This window comes from Lissotriton helveticus, chromosome 9 (genome assembly GCF_964261635.1).
Source record: "Lissotriton helveticus chromosome 9, aLisHel1.1, whole genome shotgun sequence".
In the NCBI taxonomy this organism is placed as follows: Eukaryota; Metazoa; Chordata; class Amphibia; order Caudata; family Salamandridae; genus Lissotriton; species Lissotriton helveticus.
Window position 1 is genome coordinate 1,269,583,657 of NC_136070.1, and position 13,734 is coordinate 1,269,597,390.

Sequence of the window (13,734 nt, forward strand, 5' to 3'; positions counted from 1 at the left end):
TTCTTATTACGTGCTACTTGTGATTTCAGAGCACGAGAGAGAGTGAACATGAATGGTCAAGAAAAATGAAATCTAATGAGCTCATAATGCAATATTGATGGCAACGCCTTAGATATGATGTAATTTCAGCCCAGTGAGAAGGGCAAACCGGCCTCAGGCATCTGACCAGTAGGAATAATAGACAGCTGGACAATTAGACTCTGACGGCGAGGCTAACCAAATGCCAATGTGTATCGCCAGGGATTTCCTGAATTTGATGTAGTAACTTTCAAGTCTTAAGGGGGGGATGGGTCAGGCGGTGGGTAGATAGATCCACCATGATTTCTGGTGCTGAAGGGATCGCCGTCCGAACCTTTTCTATTTGACTCGCTGGGAAGTCAGCAGACCTCAGTTGGTGGATTTGAGGTTTTGTAACAGTAGATATGAAGCAAAAAAGTTTGAGATGTATTTAGGAAAGCGGTCGTGTAGAGCTTTGTGGAAACTGCAGATGGTTTTGAAGGGCGTCGGGCCCGATTCACAGAACTAACGTAAGACAGAATCCTAAACTTACTACCATTTTGGTATTCACAGAAGGCACTTACTCATTTCGGTATTCACAGAAGTTAGGAGTCCTAACTTTAGGACTCCTCAATGCCTTCTGTGAATACCGAAAGTCTTAAAGTTAGGATTTTTCTCAGTTTAGGAGTAGTAAAACTGAGAAAAAACTGAGAAAAATCCTAATTTTAAGACTTTCGGTATTCACAGAAGGCTTTTAGGAGTCCTAAAGTTAGGGCTCCTAACTTCTGTGAATACTGAAATGAGTAAGTGCCTTCTGTGAATACCAAAATGAGTAAGTGCCTTCTGTGAATACCAACATGGTAGTAAGTTTAGGATTTTGTCTTAAGTTAGTTCTGTTAATCGGGCCCGTCTTGTCTATAACTGTAGAGTTTCAGCCCTACAATCAAACAGCCAACTTTTGTACTTGTTGATATTTTGTGAGGGATATGTTTATGGAGCCTTGTATGCAGCCTGTTACAGTGTCATGGTGGGACTGAATAACTGCAGGTACCAAGGCGAATTTCTGGAGGAAGAGATTCCCTTTCAGTTGTCGTCGGTGAAAAAAAGCTGTTTTGATAATTGAGCTGATTTGTGACGAGAATGGGAGCTCGTAGCCAAACTTCACACCAGGGTTTCATGCTTGGGACACTGGAGAAGGGTGAGAGCCGACTTTGTTTGGCCATGCAGGGAATAAAAAGGATGGGTTCACTTATTGAAATGCATGATTTCAGCTTTGTCATCATAGAGGTGTAAGCAGTGCGTAATTTCTAAAAATAATATTTTCTGGGTTTTCTTTCATTCCTACCTTCTCTCTCTGCCACCATTTGTGTCATTTTCTGTATCATCTCTTCCACTTTTTCAGCCTTTCTCTTTCTTGTTCTGGGTCAAAGTTTGATGGTAGAAAAATAAGTCCTGGTGACCAAAAGTGAGTATTGATGGGTCCCACCCACAACCGCTGGCTCAAATTAAGCACCGGATATAATCAATTGCATTGCATCCAATGTTAAAGAAGCCATAAACATTGGGTAAGCTTAGTTAGAGAGTTATGATGGACATTTAATCAGATAGGGAACAAGGCAGAGCCACATTTTATATAAGTTCCGGTTGAAGAGATGGATCAGTTGTCTTCTTATTTTGCAGAGTTTTATATAGCGCGAACTTGACCCGAATCTGGTATCAGATCGCTTTACTTAGCACCAGTTGCGTAACAAGAGGACACATTAATTTTTGTTAGGCACGGGGAGATTAAGTGATTTGCCCAGAATCACAGGATGTTCAGCGTCAATACCAAGACTCGAACCCAGGGCCATATTATCAAGAAAGGGGGATACATTATCGCCGCTTTTATCGGCAGGAAACTGCCGCTAAAACTGCGATAATGGGCTTGATAATATGGCCTTGTGAATTCCCACAGCAGCCCAGGTTCTGGTGTTAACCTGGGCTTCTATGGGAATTCACAAGGACAAATTATCAAGCCCATTATCGCCGCCTTAGTGGCAGTTTCCTGCCGATAAAAGCTGCAATAATGTATCGCCCTTTCTCGATAATATGGCCCCAAGTTCCCCCGATTCGAGGTTGACCGCCCTAGCCGTTAGGCCAACTCCTCTCCCCGTCTTGCTTCTGGATGTCCTCAGAGGATGTGAAAGCATGTTTAAGAAGATCTTTAACAACTATAGATTGCAAAGCAGAATTAATCACATTTGATGAATCGGTGAAGGAGGAAAGAACTTGTTTGAAGCCAGTGGCTGATCACGGGTACATGGACACATTGGTACATTCAACGCTTTTTAATACAGTGGGCTAGGCTCTGGAACTCATCAGTGTCCATGTGGTGGAATCAGGTGAAATAAGACCAAGAGTGGTGGATATTGGTGTATGTATTCCTTCCTTATGCTAAAAGCCTACTTTTTAATGACTCTACACATTAAGCAGGGACCCCGCTTTCATGATCACATCTGTTTCCAGCCATAGCACAGAGGGAGGGAGCCCAGCAAATACACCTTACTATTGCACAGCACTTTTGCTGAAAACAAAGACAGATTGAATGTCTGTGTGTGCATGTGTGTGTGTGTGTCTGTGTGCATGTGTCTGGACGTGTGAATGTCTGTGTGTGCATGTGTGTGTGTGTGCATGTGTCTGGGCGTGTGAAAGTGTGTGTGTGTGTGTGTGTGTGTGTGTGTCTGTGTGCATGTGTCTGGACGTGTGAATGTCTGTGTGTGCATGTGTGTGTGTCTGTGTGCATGTGTCTGGACATGTGAATGTGTGTGTGTGTGTGTATGTGTCGGTGTGTGTGCATGTGTGTGTGTGCATGTGCAAATGAGTGTGTGTGTGTGTGTCTGGACGTGTGAATGTGTGTGTGTGTGTGTGTGTCTGGACGTGTGAATGTGTGTGTGTGTGTGTGTGTGTGCATGTGTCGGTGTGTGTGCATGTGTGTGTCTGTGTGTGTGTGCATGTGCAAATGAGTGTGTGTGTGTGTGTGTGTGTCTGTGTGTGTGTGTGAATGTGTGCACACACATGAGTGTGCAAGACACCTGCCAACAACTCCAGACCTCAAGACTCAGGCTAGCCATTCAACCTGCTATCCACGTCATCCAAATGTCCAACAGCTGAAGGCCACTTTCATCCATCCAGGCAGGACATTGGTTCCCATCCCTGAAAGTGCAGCATGTAAAGACCTCTACGACCAATAATTTCAGCACCATGGAGAGGTCTCGGAAGAAAGCCGCAACTCAGAAGACAAAAACAAAACGTGATGAGTGGAAATAATCGCAACCACTGGCAATCACTCTAGACTGCATTCCAATTCATCATCCCTTTTAGTCATTATGCCACCTCACTTACAGGCACATGCATCAATGTTGGCTTTTGCTATTCCTTAATTGCGATTTTTAAGGAATCGCAATTAAGGAATCGCAAAAGTCTATGCATGTAGAAATCGCTTAAAAAATAGAGATTTCTAAACATTCCTTAATTGTGAGTCGCAATTAAGGAATACCTCCCCATTCATTCCTATGGGTCTAGAGGCCCATAGGAATGAATGGGAAGACATTCTCAAGGATATATGACATTACAACGCATGCTTTTACATCGCATGCCTTTACAACGCGGTTTTTACAACGCATGCCTTTACAGCGCATAGTGCTTTGGGGCGCTGGATAGTGAATTGTTTAATTTACTATTCAAACTCCAGTCCCCGTGGATAGTAGGGAAGGTGTTGGATAGTACATTAAACCTATTCCCTATCCTAGAGCGCCCCCCAGCGCAATGCGTTGTAATGGTTTGCGTTGTAAAAGTTGCATCGTAAAGGCACTGCGTGGTAAAAGTTGTGTTGTAAAAGATGTTCCCCCATTCTCAATTTACGATTCTCAATTAGAGAATCACAAATTGAGAATGCAATTTCAAGGGTGCCAGGGTGTCAAAAGGACACCCTGCTGCACCCCTGAAATCTGCATATGAGTACATCTTCCACACACACATGCCACTTTAGTGCATTTTTCAAAGTTTTTGCAAATTACCATGAAGTTCAACTGCATGGTAATTTTAACCCCCTATTAACGAAATCGCAATTTATTTTACTTTACTGCATTGCATTTAAGGAATCTCAATTTGCGATTCCTTAAATGCAATCGCAATTTGAGAACTCGCAATTAATTGGAATTCTCAAATTGCGAGGACCTTGACCCTTGATGCATTGCAAAAGCTAATTTTGCGATTGCAAACGGCCAATTTTTGCGAATTGCACCGTTTGCGATCGCAAAAAGCTTTGATGCATGTGCCTGATAGAGACTAATCCTATTCACATCCGGCTGAGTCAGTCTAGCCTGAACTGACAGGCCACCTTGAATATAAATGAGAAAGCAAGCAAACTCAGACACGTTTCGGCCTTGGTGAGCCTCATCAGCGTTGAGCAACTTCAATCTTATTGCACAATGAGCACCGGACCCACGTTTGGTCATACCTGTAACACCTAGAGAATCACACTTCGAAAACAAAGAAAGTGATGGCGGAATGTTTCAAACAACATCTGCTTGGTATTTACTTTGGGCTGCATACCAGTCCATCATTTTGTGTGCTGTTTGATTACGGGTCTGTGCCTACTGTATCTCGCCTCTGTTAACGGTTACGTGGGCCCATAACCTCGACTCGTCCTTGCGTTGAGCTATTCCTTGAAGCTATTTGTGTCCTTGCTACCTGTCCAGGTGAAGCAGGATGGGGCGGGTGGGGGGGATTGTTCTTGCATTTATTTTTGAACGTTATACTGTTCTGTGATAACATTGTCATCCTGAAATGCCAATAAAAACATATACCACTACATAACTTTCTGTGCTCACTGTGACTCTATAACCAGTGACCAGCCTTAAGCAATCATAACATAACGAGTTTTTGTAAAGCTCAGGTTCACACAGAAGGGTATCTTGGTGCTGAATAACAGATGTTTATTGTTACCCCACTCAAAGGTACTCATGTTATCGACCTCAGAAGAATGAAAGGCTGAGTGAACCTGCCTGCCGGGATATGAACCTGTGACCATGAGGTCAACAATAAGACTTGGTCCAACAGGAAGAGTTCAGCCAGAGCTGCCAGCTCCAAGCAAGAACACAATCTACCCCAGACTGGCTGGTCTTGTTGAGATGGATCAGGGGGCGCAGCTGAGTTTTGGCTCAGAAAGAGCAAAGCCCAGGCCTTGGCATGCCCTTCTGATATAGAGATTCACACTGCAGAAAATTCCAGTAGGCAACATTCTGTAAAGCCTCATCACATGGTGCAAGACCTCAGTTATGTGAGGTCACGCTATCCCAATTTACTAAAGTTCTTCTAGGAGTAGGTGTGCCATACTTCTAAATTTCCAGGTGTCAGCCATGCCAAGTCCTGGAAAAGAAGCTTTGTAGATCATCTACAGGGCAGATTCACAGAACTAACTTAGGACAAAATCATAAACTTACTACTTTTGGTATTCACAGAAGGCATTTAGTAGTAGTAAAGTTAGTATTGTGTCTAAAGTTTGACTTAAGACAAACTTAAGATGGACTTAAGACAAAAGTCTAACTTAAGTCTGTCTTAAGTCCGTCTTAAGTTTGTCTTAAATTTGTCTTAAATTTGTCTTAAATTTGTCTTAAGCCTGTCTTTTGTCTTAAGTCTGTCTTAAGTTTGTCTTAAGTCTGTCTTAAGTCTGTCTTAAGTCTGTCTTAAGTTTGTCTTAAGTCAAACTTAAGACAAAATCCTAACTTTACTACTGCTAAATGCCTTCTGTGAATACCAAAAGTAGTAAGTTTAGGATTTTGTCTTAAGTTAGTTCTGTGAATTGGGCCCTACGGTAATAACTTATGCAGACCTGTCTACAAAGATTCTGCACTCCTGTGGGGTTTTTTTCTTGCTGAAATGCAGAGAGATATTGTGATGCGGCGCCCTCCCATACCGTCCTTGCTCCGCGTCCCTTCAGACCCTCGTACAAAGCAGAGACCGCATCCCGAGCGTCCATGGCAACAACCCGGCCCACCAAACGTCCAACCCTCTGTCCTCTGTTCCAGGAACCAATCCGGAACGGCGGACGCCCGGAAACACACCCTCCTGACCCCGGAAGTACCTCCCCTTCGCGAGGCCCGGACGCTGGTAAAGCAGGAAACAGGAAGCAGTCAGGCGTCGGATTGAGCTTGTGGCAGGAGACCCCGACCGGAGTGGCGAAGGAGAAGGCGACCGAAGAGGAGGAAGAGTGGTCCGAAGATTGGTGGTGTCCGCAGGAGGTTGCTGGGGAGTGGCCGCAACTCAACTTGGAGAGTTGCGGCGGAGCGGGTGAGTGAATCGGAATCACCCCTGTAGCACATTAGGTGCAGTGTAAATAACTCCCTTGTGTCTAGACCTGTCCGTAGGATCACGCCGTCACCCGTAGCACTGTATATATTTTGTAAAGCACCATACCCCTTTGTAGATAAATCCCCTTTGTCCCCTTCACGTCCCTCCACTCAGCACGTCTACCAGCTCTCAATACCCGTCTTGTGTCCCATACCTACCCCGACCCTACCGTCCCCTCCTCACTGTCGGTTTCTTCCCCTCACGGATACCCCGGTGTTGGTACAAGGGTCCGACCTACGAAGTCCGGTGAGACTAACGGCTCCTTTGTTTTGTTTCTTTGTTTCCCCTCCCGGAACCTCCGAGGACGACCCAGACCGGTACTCCGGAAGACCCAGCTTTCCACGCGTCCCGGACCGGACACATCCTTCTACCCGAGGAGCTGCTTTTTGTTGTGGTTACAAGACTGTCACCTACCCTGTTTCTCAAGGACATAAAATAAAACAAACATTGCCCACTACATACGGCCTCCGCGCTTGGTATTCCGGTCCGCCACACCCCCACGTCCATATCTGGTGTCAGAAGTGGGATCCGGAAGCATGGAGGCCATCGTACAGAAAATGGCGGAGTCCCAGGAGATGTTGGGCAAGCTAATGGAGCGCTTCTTGAAAACCGCCGAGGAAGATAGGGGACAACTTCACGACGTCCTAAAGGGCCAAGGGGATGCCCATGACCAGGCCATGGGTAAACTGACGGACGTCATTGGACAACAGCAACAACGACCCATAACCTCCCTCCCATCAGTGGTGCTACAAAAGTATGTTCCGGGGGACGATCCGGACTACTTTTTTACGAACTTTGAAAGGTTAGCTCAGGCCGCCTCATGGACAGTGGACCGATGGGGTCAATATTTGGGTCCGCTACTGACCGGAGACCTCCAGGCTGCGTATCAGCAAGCCAATATACAGGGCAACACGCCATACGCAGATATCAAGAGATGTATACTAGAGAGGCTGGGCATAGACGATGAGACCTACAGGGTGAAACTACGCCAAGCCAAGGAAGGGCCACAGGAAACCCCCAGGGCCCTGTCCTTCCGCATTAAGGACCTCGCGAATCGTTGGCTACGCCCGGATACCTCCACAAAAGAAGACATCCTAGCTAAAGTCTATTTGGAACAATTCCTGGCCTCCCTACATCCGGCCACCCAACGTTGGGTACGGCAACACGCACACCTCACCCTGGACACCGCGGTGGAGATCGCGAGTGCATATAGTCGTGCACAAGAAACACCAAGAGGCAGGGATGAACACCCCCACAGACCGAATATCAACGCTGTCCGACCCCACCGACCTCCTGTTCCCCGGAGAGCGGATCCTCCTCCTCTACTGCCAGCACCCCTCTTGTATAGACCTCCAAACCCGGGTCCACAGTGTTACAACTGCGGAGGATATGGCCACATAGCTCGTGTCTGTCCACATAAGGACGAGCCCATGGAGGTAGGCCTGGTACAGAACTTTGTTTGTGCAACACCTGGAAAGACGCCCCCTCCATTCCGTTGTCCGGTATATGTGGACGGTCATCCAGTCCTGGCTTTGGCTGACACGGGCTGTCGCCAGAGTGTTCTACGTCCCCAGGACATGCCAACAGCCCCGGGACCACCCACCGGCACGGTAGCCATACAATGCGTACACGGGGACACCAAGAGATACCCAACCACCCAGATACGGGTACAACATCCGGCTGATCCCGGAACCGATCTCACAGTGGGACTGATACCGGGTCTTCCTGAGCAAGTGATCTTAGGGAGCGACTATGCAGGCCTTCCTAAACTGTTGCAAGACACTACTGACTCTCTGAACCAATGGTGGGAAGAAGCTCCTTTTTCCAGGGAGCAGCCTGACGCCGAAGAAACTCTCAGAACGCGGAAGTCCCGCAATCAGAAAAGAAAAGAGAAACGAAACCTCATCTCCGCCTATCCCGTGGTCCCTGATGACCATCCTTGGCAAACGGACAGGGAATTCAGGGCCTCACAACAGGAACATCCAGTCCTCCAAGAGGCCTGGGGAAAGGCCCTGGAACAAGAAGATCCTCTTCAAGTAGGTCCCTATTTTCACAAAAAGAACGGACTACTATATAGAAAAGGGGGCCCTAGCCAACCGTCCCAATTACTGATTCCCGGACCCTTCCGGGATAAGGTACTCTTCCTTGCACACAGCCATCTCCTAGGGGGTCACTTCAGTGATGAAAAAACCAGCCTATCCATCCTGGAAAAGTTCTACTGGCCAGGAATACATCAACAGGTCAAGCAATATTGTAGAGAATGCCCTGTGTGTCAGAGAAACAGCAGATACCGTCCCCCCAGAGCTCCCTTACAACCCCTACCACTCATTGACATCCCCTTCACCCGGGTAGGGATGGACATAATAGGCCCCTTACTCCCCTCCCGCAGTGGCTGTCGGTATGCACTGGTTCTTGTGGACTACGCCACCCGCTTCCCTGAAGCTGTGCCCTTACGCCAACCCACGACACAGACCATAGCCAAAGCCCTCATTGCCATATTCTCCAGAGTGGGGTTCCCCAGGGAGATCCTTACGGATCAGGGCACCCCATTCGTTTCTGCCTTAATGAAACAAGTGTGCTCAAACTTGGGGATAAAACAGATTCGCACCTCTGCCTACCACCCCCAGACGGATGGCCTGGTAGAGCGTTACAATGCTACCCTCAAGACGACACTTAAGAAAATGTTGGCCCTAGAAGCAAGGAGGTGGGAGGAAATGCTGCCGTTGGCCTTGTTTGCCATACGCTGCAAAACCCAAAGCAGCACAGGATATTCCCCCTACGAATTACTTTATGGCCGACCTCCCCGCACTCTTCTTGACATGGCCCAAGAAGCGTGGGAGGCCGAACCCGACCGAACCCGACCCCTACCAGAATACGTTGAGAACCTCAAAACCCATCTCTCGCAAATACGCGACATAGTCCGACAGAATATGGAAGACGCCCAAGCCAAACAGAAACGGCAATACGATAAAGGCACCAGATCTCGTGCATTTAGCGATGGGGACTTAGTCCTCCTAATGAGACCGACATCTGACCATAAATTACTGGGGCAGTGGCAAGGACCCTATACGATTCTTCGCCAAGTAACCCCCGTTACATATGAACTGGAGCTTGACCCCGCTCGGGGAACTACCCAGGTGTATCATATCAATCACCTGAAAAAATGGGAAGGGCCCCGACCTGTCTTATCCACCACTGTCCTACAACCCTCTTTTTCCTTTGACCCATGTTTTGATCCTGAAATGACCAGGGGGCAGAGACAGAGCCTACGGGAGGCGCTACAGCCCTTACAGAGAGTGTTTTCCTCCTCACCTGGTCACGCGACGATTACTGAACACGTCATACAGACAGAACCAGGAAAGATAGTACGGCTACGACCCTACAGGGTCCCCGAAGCCCGTAGGAACGTGATACGGCAGGAAACCGAACAGATGCTGGGTATGGGGATTATTGAGCCTTCTGTCAGTGAGTGGAACTCCCCCATAGTGTTAGTGCCAAAACCTGACGGGTCCGTCAGCTTTTGCATTGATTTTCGTGAGGTAAACAAAATATCATCCTTCGACACATACCCCCTTCCGCGTGTCGATGAGATGGTCGAGCGTATAGGGAAAGCCCGATATATATCCACCTTAGACCTCTGCAAAGGTTACTGGCAGATCCCATTAAGAGAACAAGACCGAAAGAAAACTGCCTTTTCCACCCCGGACGGCTTATTCCAGTTCACTGTGTTACCGTTTGGGCTTCACGGTGCACCAGCCACCTTCCAAAGGGCTATGAACCATGTGTTAAGACCTCATTCCGGGTATGCCGGGGCCTACCTCGATGATATCGTGGTCCATAGCAACAGCTGGGAGGAACACCTTGATCATCTAGGCAAAGTTGTCACATCATTAGGCGCCTTCGGTTTCACCATAAATCCCGCAAAAACCACTCTGGCAGCACAATCGGTAAAATGAAGGACTGATTCGTCCACAGGAAAAGAAAGTCGAGGCCATTCAATCCATCCCATTTCCCCAGTCCCGAAAGGACCTCCGGGCATTCCTTGGTCTGCTAGGCTATTACCGTAGGTTCATTCCCAACTTCTCCCAAACTGCAGCTCCCCTCACTGACTTGTTACAGAAATCGGCCAAAACAGAAGCCATCTTAAAACATCCCACTCCCAATATGCAACTGGCCTTCTCTCGACTCAAGACTGCCTTAACATCCAAACCTGTGTTGGTAAGCCCGGATTATTCACGGCCCTTTCTTCTACAGACAGACGCCTCGGAACAGGGTCTAGGGGCAGTGCTGTCACAGACAGACGGAAGAGGGAACGAGAACCCCATATTGTACTTGAGCCGTAAACTATATCCCCGAGAAACCAGTTATGCAGTCGTGGAGAAGGAAGCACTAGCCATTAAATGGGCTGTTGAGAGCCTACGGTATTACCTGGAAGGGAGAGAGTTTCTCATCTACACTGACCATGCCCCTCTGGAGTGGATGGCCCGGAACAAAGGACATAACGACCGGGTCCTCCGCTGGTTCCTAGCCCTACAACCTTACAGGTTTCGGACAATACACCGAAAGGGAACAGAACAAGGCAACGCCGATTACCTCTCCCGATACCCCATGCCCCAAACCCGTACAAGAAGGACAGCTAGGGGAGGGGGATGTGATGCGGTGCCCTCCCATACCGTCCTTGCTCCGCGTCCCTTCAGACCCTCGTACAAAGCAGAGACCGCATCCCGAGCGTCCATGGCAACAACCCGGCCCACCAAACGTCCAACCCTCTGTCCTCTGTTCCAGGAACCAATCCGGAACGGCGGACGCCCGGAAACACACCCTCCTGACCCCGGAAGTACCTCCCCTTCGCGAGGCCCGGACGCTGGTAAAGCAGGAAACAGGAAGCAGTCAGGCGTCGGATTGAGCTTGTGGCAGGAGACCCCGACCGGAGTGGCGAAGGAGAAGGCGACCGAAGAGGAGGAAGAGTGGTCCGAAGATTGGTGGTGTCCGCAGGAGGTTGCTGGGGAGCGGCCGCAACTCAACTTGGAGAGTTGCGGCGGAGCGGGTGAGTGAATCGGAATCACCCCTGTAGCACATTAGGTGCAGTGTAAATAACTCCCTTGTGTCTAGACCTGTCCGTAGGATCACGCCGTCACCCGTAGCACTGTATATATTTTGTAAAGCACCATACCCCTTTGTAGATAAATCCCCTTTGTCCCCTTCACGTCCCTCCACTCAGCACGTCTACCAGCTCTCAATACCCGTCTTGTGTCCCATACCTACCCCGACCCTACCGTCCCCTCCTCACTGTCGGTTTCTTCCCCTCACGGATACCCCGGTGTTGGTACAAGGGTCCGACCTACGAAGTCCGGTGAGACTAACGGCTCCTTTGTTTTGTTTCTTTGTTTCCCCTCCCGGAACCTCCGAGGACGACCCAGACCGGTACTCCGGAAGACCCAGCTTTCCACGCGTCCCGGACCGGACACATCCTTCTACCCGAGGAGCTGCTTTTTGTTGTGGTTACAAGACTGTCACCTACCCTGTTTCTCAAGGACATAAAATAAAACAAACATTGCCCACTACATACGGCCTCCGCGCTTGGTATTCCGGTCCGCCACACCCCCACGTCCACAGATATATCATTGTAACTCACCGAGTACATCACTAACAATCATTGTTGAAACTCTCACCTAAATCATTCAATCCAGCCCTAATTAAACATTACAGCCTCCCCGCACTCCCCAGTTCACAGAAGACCCATGGCACCGTCACCATCAGACACACATACCTCAGTAGACCTGCATGCCAAGACAATCAAATGAAATATTCCCTTTATATTGTGTCAGCGAGAAGAAATGTAAGTTAATTAAACATCTGGTGGGCTCCAAGGTGTAATCAAATCCATTCTCTGTGTGAATGAAACAACCCCGCAGAGCAGAAAAAGCATTGTCTAATCCCATTTAAACAGCAATTAAAATGATGACTTCACGAAAAGAGCCATGTGCTGGGGTAATCTGGGAAACCTCTTCCCCGTTGTTCTTTTTTCTTTCTGTTGGAGATGGTTATGCCTTCCACAGAGGCATCCGCATTAGAAGTTTGTCTTTGGGCCTAGACTTCTCCTCATTTTTGTTTAAAAACACCTACCTAGCAAGTGTTTTAAAACAGAAGCTGGTATAAAACAACATTATGGGCCCGATTCACAGAACTAATTTAAGACAAAATCTTAAACTTACTACCATTTTGGGATTCAAGTCAAAACAAACTTTATTTCGATTGAATTTACAATCATAAAAGTTCATTGTAATAAAATTTTCCAACAATTAAAAGAAAAAAGAAGAAACACTGTTAATTGCTATATACAAAGATATAAAATTAGCATTTCCAAACGTCATCTGTATATTTGGAACCTCTGGGATCCCTATAAGAGTTTATACACACAGTCAAAAAAAAATATTTTACGATGCAGAGACAGCAGATAGAGAGCGAATTTTCAAGCAGGCCTTTAAGAAACAGGCTACCATTTTGGGATTCACAGAAGGCACTTACACATTTTGGTATTCACAGAAGTTAGGACTCCTAACTTTAGGGCTCCTAAACGGAGAAAAATCCCAACTTTAAGACTTTCGGTCTTCACAGAAGGCATTTAGGAGTCCTAAAGTTGGGACTCCTAACTTCTGTGAATACTATAATGAGTAAGTGCCTTCTGTGAATACCAAAATGGTAGTAAGTTTAGGATTTTGTCTTAAGTTAGTTCTGTGAATCAGGCCCTATGTTTTCTTGAGCAAGTACAGCATAAGCTTCAACCTGAAAAATCCCCTGCAGAAGCAAACTTACATCGTTAATATTTCTGATGGTTCTGGGAACCGCCTGCTCGTTCTCATGCTTGGTGAACAGATGTTTCTTGGGATCCTCCTGAAAATAACGGAGAGAAACAAGGAGGAAATGAGGGCCATCTTCAGTTTCCAAACGTACACCAAAGAATAGTTTTGAAATGTCACTTTACACAAGAGAGGTGGTACCTAGTGGGTGTGGCATACACTTTCTATTCAGTGCTATCAACTCAGAAATGAGACATAACATGCAGGATTGTTATTTAAAACACTACATTTAACATAGTTTGCCTTTTTTCCAGGATCCCCCGCAAATAAATGTTGGTAGTTTGACCAGCTTAATTCTACCCCGGAAGAGAGCAGAGGGGATAATTATCACACAACAGCACACACATCTGTTCATACAGGGATCTGAATTTAGCCTGAACTTGTAATCAAGGCTTTAGAAGTGGCTGGTTATTCAGTGCCTGAAAAACAAGGTGTTTCAAGTCCTGAAGTTTCCTTAGTTTATTTTTTATTGGGTTTGTTCCAGAAT

At 47.3% G+C, this 13,734-nt stretch overlaps 1 protein-coding gene across 1 annotated transcript in view; it reads right to left on the reverse strand.

The window, feature by feature from the left end:
* CIMIP7 (ciliary microtubule inner protein 7) overlaps nucleotides 1-13,734 on the reverse strand; it is a 195,316-nt gene that overhangs the window by 9,929 nt on the left and 171,653 nt on the right. The window contains exon 3 of the mRNA XM_078659320.1: nucleotides 13,204-13,281. Coding sequence (XP_078515446.1) covers nucleotides 13,204-13,281 — 78 coding nt within the window. The remainder of the gene's footprint in view (nucleotides 1-13,203; nucleotides 13,282-13,734) is intronic.